Raw genomic sequence first — 12,743 nt, forward strand, 5'->3', positions numbered from 1 at the left:
CAGCTGTGATGACCTCTATAAGTACCTTTGCATCCTTACCAAAGCTTTCACGCTTCAAATCTACCTGATGACGAATCTGTCAAAACTCCATCCTACGCCACACAGAGCAGTTTTGTGCTGCCCGCCCCATCTCTGCAACATTATTATTACAACTTACAATACTCAAAGTTACCTCCTCACTGTAGGAATCAGAATCAGACTTTCTTATCTAGAATGGAAAACTTCAAATCTTTCTATTTAAATGAATGATGGCTCATCAACACTATGGTTATAGAGTAGTACATGTGCTTACGACATAAGCTTAATATAAGTGACACAATACTACAAATTTATGATCAAATTGTAACAGCAAGATACAGTAGCCCTTTAAATGATCACATCATTCACGAATTCTTTCAATGAGCAGTGATAAAACTGTAACAGTACACCACATGGTATTCTTCATTTAGCTTAGTTTTTCAAAGTGTACTACCAATCTGTTACAAGTCACCACTAATAAATAATGTAGTGACTGCATACTGAATTGTGTTTCTATACCTACAACTGAGTAATGGCCCAAACACTGTAAATTTTCAACAACTACCATCACTGGTGTGTTTGAAATAATATATCACCACCCACACTTTAGAGCTGGCTGTCACACAGCAAAGCTAACAAATAAATATGGTGGAAAGTTCTCGCAGAATGTAAGAATTTAGGAGTAAAGGTAAGAACTCATCAAATAGTAGAAGTGTTGAGTAATCAACAGGCACACAAAAAAGAAAAATAGCAAAGTTTTCATTCTTTTTTGTGCGCTTGCCAATGACTCAATGCTTCTACTATTTGGTAAATTAACTGATAGCAGAACAGTTCAGAAAACATCAACTTCAGTTAATTCTATAGCATGCTAATTATTTCAAACTGAAAAAGGAGATAAATGGTGTTTTGGAGAAGAAAAATATGCCATCCACATAATGCAGTTTCATACACTCCCCCCCCCCTCCCTCCACTCTGTGTGTGTGTGTGTGTGAGAGAGAGAGAGAGAGAGAGAGAGAGAGAGAGAGAGAGAGAGAGAGAGAGAGAGAGAGAGAGGAGGGGGGGAGGCAAGGAGACTGGTGATGATTGGGGGGGGGGGGGGGGGGAGAGATAGAAAATCATATTGATCTACAATATTTTGTGCTGAGCAACTGAGATTTTGTCTCTCTTGTCTGATTCATAGTCACAGAGTTTATGGATGACTTTGTAGAAGTCATGTATCTAACTGTACTTTGTTCAAAAATTAATCAGTGAAATGACCTCCATAGGGGATTTAATTACTGGAAATACAAACCAATCATTAGGTGCCTGGGTGGACAAATACAGAAGCAATAAATCACAGTTATACATTTCACATGTATATGGGTTGTTATTACTGTTCTTGTTGGAATAACTTAATGTAACAATTATCATACTGAGGGACAGGTCAGTGTGTGCCAAGTTACTAAGTGAAAAACATGTATTTAGTTAATTTCTGATACATCTGCATTATGTCATCGCAAGTGTTGCGCTACCAACAGTTCAACTGTTTCATATTAATTCCTTGTGATCTGTGTTTTACCACCTTCACAAATGTTTTATGAACCACTGCCACAGATATTTCATACAAAGACTGTAAATTAAACACAAATTTTCATTATGTCAGAAACAACAACTGCTTTGGCAATATGTTGGCAATCTGCTACTCTGTCTCGGTTTAGAAGACTCCGGACAGATTTAGCAAGAGAATCACGAAATAAAACCTATTCTCTGACTTCCTGCCAATATTCATAAGATGTATCATCCTTAGCAAAAGGAGGAGGTTTTATTCATTTTTTTTTACCCATGCTCCACACACGTAAAGAGACAACTTCAAGATTTTGTTTAATTTTAATCTGCATAGCTTCCTTCAGTCCAATGTCAGGAGAAAAACAAAAATTTACTGCTAGCAATTGTTTCAGTTGTCATGGTGAGTCTTTGTTACAAATAATAAGGTCATACAATACTAAATTTAAAGACAATAAAATTCATTCTTGCCTCTTTAAATAAGTGACAACTAGGCATAACACAAAACATTTATAAGCAGAGCAAAGATTTAAAACCTGGTATCTCCGTTACTTCCTATCTTCCACATTTTGTTATTTACTTCCAGTCACCAACCTCCTTCACCTTCTTTATGAATACTCAATATCCATGGTTCTACTCTTGTTTTAATCACTTTCATAATACAGCTGAGATATCATCCTTCAGGTCTAAAATAAATTGATAAAGTGAAGCAGCTCCTGGCCAATTTAATGAACTTGAGTTTGTAATGAAGTCTACCATTTTATTTAGGTGTATATACCCCAAGTGATTATGTAAGCATTTCAAGTGAAGAGAAAATACTATGCTTTATGACTAATTTCACTTCAGTTGGAGTGTTGTTTGGTTGGTTTAAAGGAGGGAGGGAAGGGACCAAACTGCGAGGTCATCAGTCCCTTGCGTGCAGTAAAATAAAGGGAAAGAAGAAAAGAAAGGACACATACAGCACAATAACAGGAGAATGAAAGAACCAGAAGAACGACAGGAGGACAACCAACACTGCTATGGACAAAACAGAAGAAAACCACAGAGAGAAGCAAGAAACAGGTAGAAGGGATAAAAACAAGAGAGCAGATGCCCATGGCTGGCCAACCACGAGAATAAAAAGAAAAAGCCAGCCACTCTGTGACACACTAAAACCTCCAGCCTAAAAGCATTACAGTGGAGAACACAAAAGGACAACGGACATGCACTAAAACTTATACAGAATCATAAAACCCGTCACATATAAAATGTAAAACTAAGTTAGCTCATGGGGCGTCGTCTGCTAAAATTAATGGCAACAAGTCCAGTAACGGAAGAGTCCGTCACAGGGCAGCCAAAGAAGGATAGCTCACCAAGATAGGGGTCACTGTCAGCCGGGTGCCGCACCTACACTGAGGTGGGTCATCATGGCACAGGTGGTAGCCGTGTGTCACCCAAGTGTGGCCAATGTGGAGCTGACAGAGAACCACACAGTCCCTACGAGAGGCCCTCATGGAGGTCCTCCACACTTTCGTAGTCTCCTTAATGGCATGCCATTTGTTGTGCATACTGAGGTTATGCCATTCCGCCTCCCAAAGCCGCAAAACCTTGTGGCGTAGCACTGAACACAGGTCAGTTGCAGAGAAGCTGATCTCCATAAGCGGTTTCCGCATAGCCTGTTGGGTTTGGCCAACCCATCGGCAAGTTTGTTGCCTGGAATTCCAACAGGACCCGGGGTCTAGACAAACACCACTGAACAACTGGACCGTTCCAGGGCATAGATGGACTCCTGGATGATCGCTACCAAAGGATGATGAGGGTAACACTGGTTGATAGCTTGTAGGCTGCTCAAGGAGTCAGTACACAGAAGAAACGACTCCCCATGGCATGTGTTCAAGAGCACAAGATATAGCCACCAGCTCGGCAGTGAAAACACTGCAGCCATCGGGCAAGGAATGCTGTTCAATATGACCTACATGGACATACGCAAAGTCGACGGGATAATGAGAAATTGAGCCATCAGTGTAAACCACTTCATGGCCTCGGTATATGTCAAGAACCAAGAGGAAGTGGCAGCAGAGAGCTGCACGGTTAACTGAGTCCTTGGGGCCTTGTGAAAGTGCCTGGCGAAGTCACGGCCTAGGTGTACATCATGGAGATGTACTTGAATAGACCTCAACTATATGTAGTAAAAGGAAGGACTCCAGTTTGGAAAGAAGGGGTCGGACACAAACTGCAATTAGAAGCTCTGACGTGGGCCACCAATGAGGGAGATGAGCCGCCATGGGTGGGGAAAGGAGACAGTAATTCGGATGCGCAGGAGAACTACGAACGTGTGCAACGTAACTGGTCAGCAGTTGTTCATGCCTAACCTGCAATGGAGGGACCCTGGCCTCCGCCAGAATGGTGGTCACCAGACTCCTCCTAAAAGCTCCTGTCGCTAGGTAAATGCCACAGTAGTGCACTGGTTTGAGTAAACGCAATGCTGGGGGCGCCACTGAACCATAATCCAGACTCCCATAGTCAAGGCAGGATTGAACAAGGACTCTGTACAGCTGAAACAGCGCAGAGCAATCTGCACCCCAGTTGGCACTGCCCAGGCAGCGGAGGGCACTGAGGTGCTGGCAGCACTTCCGCATAAGCTGACGAAGATGACGAATCCACGTCAATCGGGCATCAAAAACCAGTTCTAAAAGCCAAATGTCCCCACTACAGTGAGTGGATCGTCATGAAGGTAAAGCTCTGGTTCCGGATGAATGGCACGGCATCAACAGAAGTGCATAACACATGACTTTGTGGCCAAAAACTGGAAACTGTGGGCTAGAGCCCATGACTGTGCCTTGTGGATGGCTCTCTGGAGGCGCCGCTCAGCAACACCAGTACTGGTGGAGCAGTAAAAAATGCGGAAGTCATCTACATAGAGAGAAGGTGAGACAGATGGCCCTACAGCTGCTGCTAGACCATGGCCACTAAAAATAGTGATACACCCAATACAGAGCCCTGTGGGGACTCATTCTCGTGAATATGGAAAGGGAGGGGGGGGGGGGGGGGGGGGGGGGACTATGGGAGGCACCAAGTTGGACATGGAAAGTATGAAGCTACAGGAAATTTTGGATAAAAATCGGGAATGGGCCTTGGAGATCACGCTCCACGCTCGTATAATGTAGCAAGGATATGACGTCACCAGGTCGTGTCATACGCTTTTCGTAAATCAAAAAAGATATCAAGCAGATGTTGGCATTTGCAACAGGCTGTTCGGATGGCAGACTCGAGGGACACAAGATTATCAGTGGTAGATCGACCCTGGAGGAAGCTGCCCTAGCAAGGAGCCAGTAGGCCACGTGACTCCAGGACCCAACCCAACTGCCGACGCACCATATGTTCCAGCAGCTTACAAAGAACATTGGTGAAGCTGATGGGCTTATAGCTATTTGCATGAAGCGGGTTTTTACCAGGTTTGAGCACCGGAATGATGGAACTCTGCCACTATTGCAATGGAAAGACGCCATCGCACCAGATCCAGGTGAAGATGACGAGGAGATGTCATTTGTAGTCAGATAAGAGATGTTTAATCATCTGACTGTGGATCCAATCTGGCCAAGGAGCAGTGTTGGGGCAATGTGCAAGGGCACTGAGAAGCTCCCACTCTGTAAATGGGGCATTATAGGATTCACTGTGGTGTGTAGTGAACGAGAGGACTTTCCCTTCCAGCCGCCGTTTGAGAGTGCGAAGGCTGGAGGGTGATTCTCCAATGCAGAGGCTCAAGTGTAGTTCTCAGCAAAGTGCTCGGCATTCACGATTTCGTCGTGAGATAACATGCCATTCATGTTAACACCAAGAACACCTGTTGGGGTCTGGTACCCGAAAACATGTTTGATCCTTGCCCAGACTTGGGAAGGTGACGTATGCCACCCAATGGTCAAGACATATCTCTCGCAACACTCCTGCTTTCGTTGTCTGATAAGTTGGCGAACGTGGGCACGGAGCTGTTTAAAGGCTATGAGGTACTCCAGGGAAGGGTGCCACTTATGCCACTGTAGAGATCATCAACGCTCCTTAATTGCTTCAGCGACTTCCGGTGACCACCAAGGGACTGCCTTACGCCGGGACACCCTAAAGAGCGACGGATCACGTTTTCTGCTGCATAAAGGATCGTTGTAGTCACCTGCTCAACCATAACATCGATCTTCCCGTGTGGGGGAGATTTAACAGTAACAGCAGAAGTGAAAGTTTCCAGTCTCCCTTGTTTAAAGCCCATCTGGGGAGGTGTCCATGGGCATGATGCCGGGGCAGTGACAGGAAGATGGGGAAGTGGTCACTACCAGGCAGGTTGTCATGTGCTCTCCAGTGAATAGATGGTAGAAGTTCTGGGCTGCAAATTGATAAATAAATGGCCGAGTGACTATCATGAGCTGCACAGAAATGTGTGGTGGCCCCAGTATGTAAGAGGCAGAGGTCAAACTGAGACACTAAAGTTTCGACGTCTCTGCCTCAGCCAATAAGCATGGAGAAACCCCACACGGGGTTATGAGCATTAAAATCTCCCAAAAGTAGGAAAAGTTTAGGGAGCTGATCAATCAGAGCAGCTAATACATTCAGGGGTACTGCACCACCTGGAGCAAGATTTACATTGCAGACAATTATTTCCTGTGTCGTCTTTATTCTGGCAGCCACAGCTTCAAGGAGGGTTTGAAGCGGCACAGTTTCACTACAGACTGAGATTAGGACATAAATGCTAACTCCACCTGACACTCGATTATAGTCACTATGGTTCCTGTAATATCCCTTATAGCAGGCGAGGGCAAGGCTCAGCATTGCCGGGAACCAGGTTCCCTGGAGGGAAATGCAGAAGGCAGAAGTAAAAGCTTAACAGTTGCCGTAGTCAGCCAAGTGGTGGAGAAAACTGCCACAATTCCACTGGAAGATGACTTTATCATGAGACTGGGAAAGCATTGAACACTCAATGAGGCAGTTTACGCCTCAGGGTCACCTGCTGCCACCGACTTATTGTCAGAGCTGTCTATATCCATTGTGTCTGAGGGTCCGGCGAGCTCTAGGTCCTCAGTGGACGCCAGAATCTCTACCTCATCCACAGATGCAGAGCTTGTAAGTAGCGGTGGTGTGGATGCCATTGCAATTCCCTTGGTCTTGGGGATCTTCTTTCTGGATTTCTCTCACTGCTCCTTGGCTTTCCTTGGCTAGGAGGACTTCACTGATTCAGTCTCCAGAACTGAGGATGAGCATGTAGCCTTACGACCAGCTGCTTTTGGGCTCTTCAGCATCTGGCGGGTGTCATCTTTCCCACTAGCAGAAACCTGGGAAGGGAGTGACCCAAGGGACCCCTTCCTAGCGAGAGGAGCTGAAGACGACTTACACTTCTCCGGTGCAGAAGTGGGGACTGATGTGCCTGATGGTTGTGAGGGTGTTGCTCCTAAAGTAGGTGGTGCAGGTGAAACAGGGAAGGAAATGCTCCCATCTATCAAGAGGGCAGGTGTAGTCTTCCAGCTCTGAGAGGTCACTGGGGTTGACGGAGCTGATGGGGCTAGAACTGCTGTAGCGGCAGCGTAAGATGATGTCATGCGTACAGGATGCTAGCGTTCAAATTTCCTCTTAGCCTCAGTGTAGGTCAGTCAGTCCAGGGTCTTGTACTCCATGCTCTTCCTTTCTTTCTGCAGAATCCTGCAGTCAGATGAGCAAGGAGCATGGTGCTCTTTGCAGTTGACACAGATGGGATGTGGGGCACATGGAGTATTGGGATGTGATGGGCGTCCGCAATCTCGACACGTGACGCTGGAAGTACAGGGGGAAGACGTATGGCCGAACTTCCAGTGTTTAAAGCACTGCATTGAGGGAGGGATATAGTGCTTTACATCACACCAGTAGACCATCACCTTGAGCTTCTCGCGCAATGTATCACCCTCGAAGGCTGAGATGAAGGCACCAGTGGCAACCTGATTACCCCTCGGACCCCGGTGGACACACCTAACGAAATACACACCTCGCCGCTCTAAATTGGCGCATAGATCATTGTCAGACTGAAAAAGAAGGTCCCTGTGAAATATGATACCCTGGACAAGATTTAAGCTCTTGTCACAGAAACATCCCCCAGCTTGTCACAAGCGAGTAACGCCCATGACTGAGCAGAGGATGCTGTTTTGATCAAGAGTGAACCAGATTTCATTTTGGACAAGCCCTCCACTGATGAAATTATTAAAAAAAGAGCCTACTTAGGAAGTCATGAGACATCATGCCCATACCCGAACAAATAGTAGGCAAACATCTACTGTAGGTGGACTGTCGTAACAGCATCCCAAATTGTGGCTGCAAAGAACCCCAACTTAAAAGTGCAGCCTGGGAAAAAGCCTCTTGTACCAAAATTGCCACAGGGAACGCGTGCAGTCTACAAAACTGAAGTCACCATAGGGCATTAGGTGGAAGTCACATTCTAGACCAAAGCTGAACTAAATAACAATCCTGCACTGCAGAAAGGAAATGAACTATAATCCTGATATGGCAAACCACAAGAAAAAGGCAGTAGCATTTGAGGCCAACACTTACCAAACACTGATACGACATGCCTGTGTGATCCATGTGGCTACAACAAGAGGACTGAGCAGTAACGTTGCGGGCTGTATGTGTTATAAACATCGTGAAGCATGTGCATAACACAGCATGAAGAGGAGCTAAGGCACATGTATGTATGAAAGCCGAAAAAAGATTACAGAAGAAAGTAATGGCAGTCCAGTATGAGAGATGTTGGTCTTAACAGGCATATAGGAAAAAGCAGCATGGCTAATAACATAAGAAGTGCAACACAGCAAAAGATCCATGACACGGAATGTAAATATAATAGCATTAGCCAAAGGTCGAAATGCATAAAAAAAATGCCAAAATCTACATTCAGTAACAGAAAAGCCCAAACATAACAAATGAGGGTTGTGAAGCCATGAAATTAAATGGTAAAACATTTAAAAGATTTAAAAAAGTTTTACACAATTCAAAAAAATTTAAAAATATGTAGTAGAACAGGTATTCATTGTATTGAGTGTCTGAAATGTGATTACCATTATGTTGGACAAACTGGCAGACATTGTCAGACTAGGTTTAAAAGGCACTGTAATATTAAAAAGCCCAAATCAGCAATGTCTGTGCACTTACCATTAAATAATCATAAACTATGGGAGATTAAGGAGGCTCTTTCCATACTTCAGTTTTATCCAAAGGCTTGACTTTACACATGTTGGAAGAGATAAAGATTTCCAAATGTAGATTGAAGAATTCAGATACTGCTCTTAACGAGCGCATGAAGCTCAAACATAAAAATCTCTTGAATAACTTTGTACAACACCTTCCACTTTCAATAGTAGAATTTGAATGTGGCTTATTATCTTCTTTGCTCCTACTTCTTAACCTTGCCACAGCCCCTTCATCTGCATCCTGTATACTTTTTTATTGTAATAACATCAGACGGTTAATTACTGTAAACAAATTTAGTTCTTAATTTTTAAATTGTTTACATTTTTCATCTTTTGAATATTTGACTTTTAGATTTCATGGGTTTACAACCTGTCATTTGTTATGTTTGGGCTTTTCTGCTACTGGATGCACACAATTTGGGATGCTATTATCGCAGTCCACCTACAGCAGATGTTTGCCTACTAGTTGTTCGGGCATGGACATGATGTCCTACTCTGCTAGGTAGACTATTTTTTAATCATTTCATCTGATTTTTTTAGTTTCTAAATTTTAACTTTTTAAATTTCCCATTTGTTTTAAGAAGTAGGTTACAACTGTTGTTTAATTTTAGATTTAAAATTCACTTGATGATAGGACTAAGACCCCAAAAGCATGATGGTTTATAGTGACTTATGTCTTACAAAACTTTGGTCAATAAAAGCATTTTACAACTTTAGTGGATTTCTTTTCCATGAACACAGCCATAGATTGTGCTCTGGATAAGTATGTGCCAAGTACATGAATTAAGGGCAGAATAAAAAAACCACAGTAGTTTAATAACAAAATTCAGAAAATGCTCAGAAAGCAGAGATTGTTGCAATCTTGAATAAAAAAAGAATGTGGAAATGTTGAAAGACAAAAGTGAGTAAAAATTCATATGCCTGTAAAATGAGTGTGTGTGACTGTACAACATACATGTCATACCTTTGTGAAGGATCTTGTCAAGAATCTGAGAGAATTCTGGTCCTATATAAAATCACTATGGGAATTGAAGGCTTCTATCCACTCACTTGTCGACCAGTCTGGTATGGCAACAGTAGACAGCAAAAGGAAAGCTGATGTTTTACATTTCTTTTTTGAAAAATTATTCATGCAGGTGATTATACACACATACCAGTGCGTGACCATCACACAGACTCCCATATGCAGGACTTGGGCATCCCTGCCACTACAGATTAATCTATGGTATTGGCTTGTACTTGGGGTGCATTTACTGTGAATCTCTAACCTAGGTGAAAGTTGCAAGAGACTGGAAAAAACTGCTGATGACTTTTGTATATAAGAAGGGCAAAGAACAGAACCGCAAAATTACAGACCAATATCCTTAACATTTATATGCTGAAGATACCTTGAACATATTCTGAGTTTGAATATAATGAATTTCCTTGAGGCAGAAAAACTTCTGTTCACAAATCAGTGCAGATTTAGAAAGCAGTGCTTGTATGAAGGCCAGTTCATCATTTTCTCACACGATATCCAGCAAACCACGGGAGAAGGCTAACAGGCAGCTTCTGTATTCACAGATTTCTGGAAAACTGCAGACTGTTAATTAAGATCTAAGGAACAGGTTCTTAGATACGTGATTGGCTCATAGACTTCTTAAATAATAGAACCCACTATGCTGTCCTCGATGACTAGTGTTCATCAGAGACAAAGGTATACTCAGGAGTGCACCAGGTAAGTGCAATAGGTTCACCCTTGTTCTCTAACACATAAATTACAACAGAAGTATATTCTTAGTTTATGAATATAACAGGACAGGAAAATGGAAGGAATAAACAACAGCAAAAGGTAGTAGGAAAGCAAAACTGGAATAAGATCTATACCGCTCAATACCGTGTTACAGAACTCACAGTGCACATAATTTGTCTCTGGTCAATTATATTTAAATAGCGCAGTTTTTGTGGTGTTCATTCTCACATAACCCTAAAACATTTTTCCATTAAAAAATGTCTTTCTACATCTACATAGATACTCCACAAGCCACTGTACAGTATATCGCAGAGGGTGTTTTGTACCAACATTAGTGATTTTCTCTACTATTCCATTTGCATATAAAGTGAGGGAAAAATTACAGTCAGCATGTCTCAGTATATACTCCAACCTCTTTTACCTCATTCTCACAGTCCCTGTGTGACATACACACATAGCAGAATTACCGCACAGTCCTCCTCAAATATTGGTCTTCTAATTTTATCCAACAAGTTTTTGTGAGAACAAACAACACTGCCTTTTTTCCCATCAATTTTCGCTTGAATTCCCTGAGCACCACTATTACTCTTCTGTGCGAACTATGTACACTTATTATGACAGACACTGATGTTGTGGAACAACACTCTATAAGTGGTTGCATTCCCAGAAACCTGATTTGGTAATGCATTTTTAAATAGAGAATTTAATAGTTTGGTTTTATGTCTGTTGTACTCAGCTTCAACACAGTTCTGATCCAGGACAAATAATATGGATAGTTTTGATTTGTTTACTGGCTTTACGTATGACCATAACTTTTTTGGGGTTTCTGATAAATCTTCACCATGATATTACTATGGAAATTGTTGTTCTAATGGATATATGAGTCCCATTAAGTTTTACCATCAGTGTTTCTTACATTCTCTTTTGTAGTACGAGCATAATGATTTCTGTTTTCACAACATACTACAACTGGTACTATTAAAGCAAGATGTAGCTCAGCACCTAGTGTAAGTATTTATGTAACGCGAAGTTTATGATGTGTCTGAGCTTGAACCATATCTTTCACACTTCTTAAATTTTTAACTAAATGTTCCCAATTTATCTTTGAAGATGATTTTGGTGGTTGTCTAGTAATTGTACTACACACAGCACTCTTCAAGATTTCTCAAACTTTCTGTTTTTACTGACCATCATCACTAGAGCAACATCATGGTCATAATTTCCATCTCTTTTATGACACCCTTGGAAATGTCATGCCTGCTTGTAGCCAGGAGGTGTAAAATATCTCTCTGTCACATGTGGGCTACTGGACTTTCTCTTAAAGGCAGTTGTCTAACAATGCAGTCACACAAGTATTTCACAAGACTGTATGTACGTGTAGCTTTACCAGCAGCTGCCTGTTCAGTATTATGTCACAAGACTATGCATGTACAATGATGGACAAAAATATGGAAACACCAAAAACACATCATATTACCAGGCCTAATATGGTGTAACAAAACCGTTGGCATTAACAAAGGCTTCCAGTCATCTCAGAATGGATAAGTACAGGTCCTGTGTTGTTTTCAAATGAATTTTATACCACTATTCCTAAAAACTAGTGGCAAGTTCAGGTAACAATGAAGGAGGTGGATAACAATCATGCACCCTTCTCTCCAAAGTAGAGCACAAAGGTTCAATAACATTGAGATCTGGAGACTGTGGTGGCCAGGTGATACGCATCCTCATGCTGACAAAATCAATTTTGGAAAATGAGAGCTGTGTGAGCATGGGCTCTGTCTTCGAACACATCATCGCCATTTGGGAACAAACACTGTACCCTAAGGTGATGCTGATCCCTGGAGTTCCCAGTTTATGGAGCTACCTTCATGTTGTTTTTGTGCTAACAGGGTGCATGAGTAAGACATTCAGTTTTTAATGACTTTTACAGCTGTCATTGCCTTAGTTTTCATCACAATCCACTTCAATGACCATCTCTCATGATCGCTCAACACACACTTTTGTCCATGCTGTGACTTAGCAGGTGATGTTTTTCCACTTTCACAGTATGTGGTACAAACCTTTGATACAGTGCCTCTTGAAACATCAAAAACTTTGGCTACCTTTGTTATGGAGGCATCTACCATATGAGCACCAACCATTTGCCCATGTTTGAAGTCACTTAGCTCTGACATAATGCACTCACAACTACACAGAATACTCTTCTGATGATGACTGATGCCTGCAACATATTGACGACATTGTACAGGTGCCATTCATGCTGAAATACAACATCG

General features: G+C 42.3%; 1 protein-coding gene across 5 annotated transcripts in view; it reads right to left on the bottom strand.

Moving 5' to 3' along the window:
- Positions 1-12,743, bottom strand: part of LOC126299308 (fizzy-related protein homolog) — a 96,189-nt gene that overhangs the window by 6,111 nt on the left and 77,335 nt on the right. For 2 of the 5 annotated variants that reach the window (XM_049991109.1, XM_049991111.1), the window contains exon 11: positions 26-132. The exons of 2 other annotated variants lie outside the window; for them this stretch is intronic. In XM_049991109.1, the coding sequence (XP_049847066.1) occupies positions 61-132 (72 nt within the window). In that variant the 3' untranslated portion in view covers positions 26-60. The remainder of the gene's footprint in view (positions 1-25; positions 133-12,743) is intronic. One more of the 5 variants, XM_049991110.1, reaches the window with a different exon arrangement.

The sequence above is a fragment of the Schistocerca gregaria genome, chromosome X (genome assembly GCF_023897955.1).
Source record: "Schistocerca gregaria isolate iqSchGreg1 chromosome X, iqSchGreg1.2, whole genome shotgun sequence".
Lineage (NCBI taxonomy): Eukaryota > Metazoa > Arthropoda > Insecta > Orthoptera > Acrididae > Schistocerca > Schistocerca gregaria.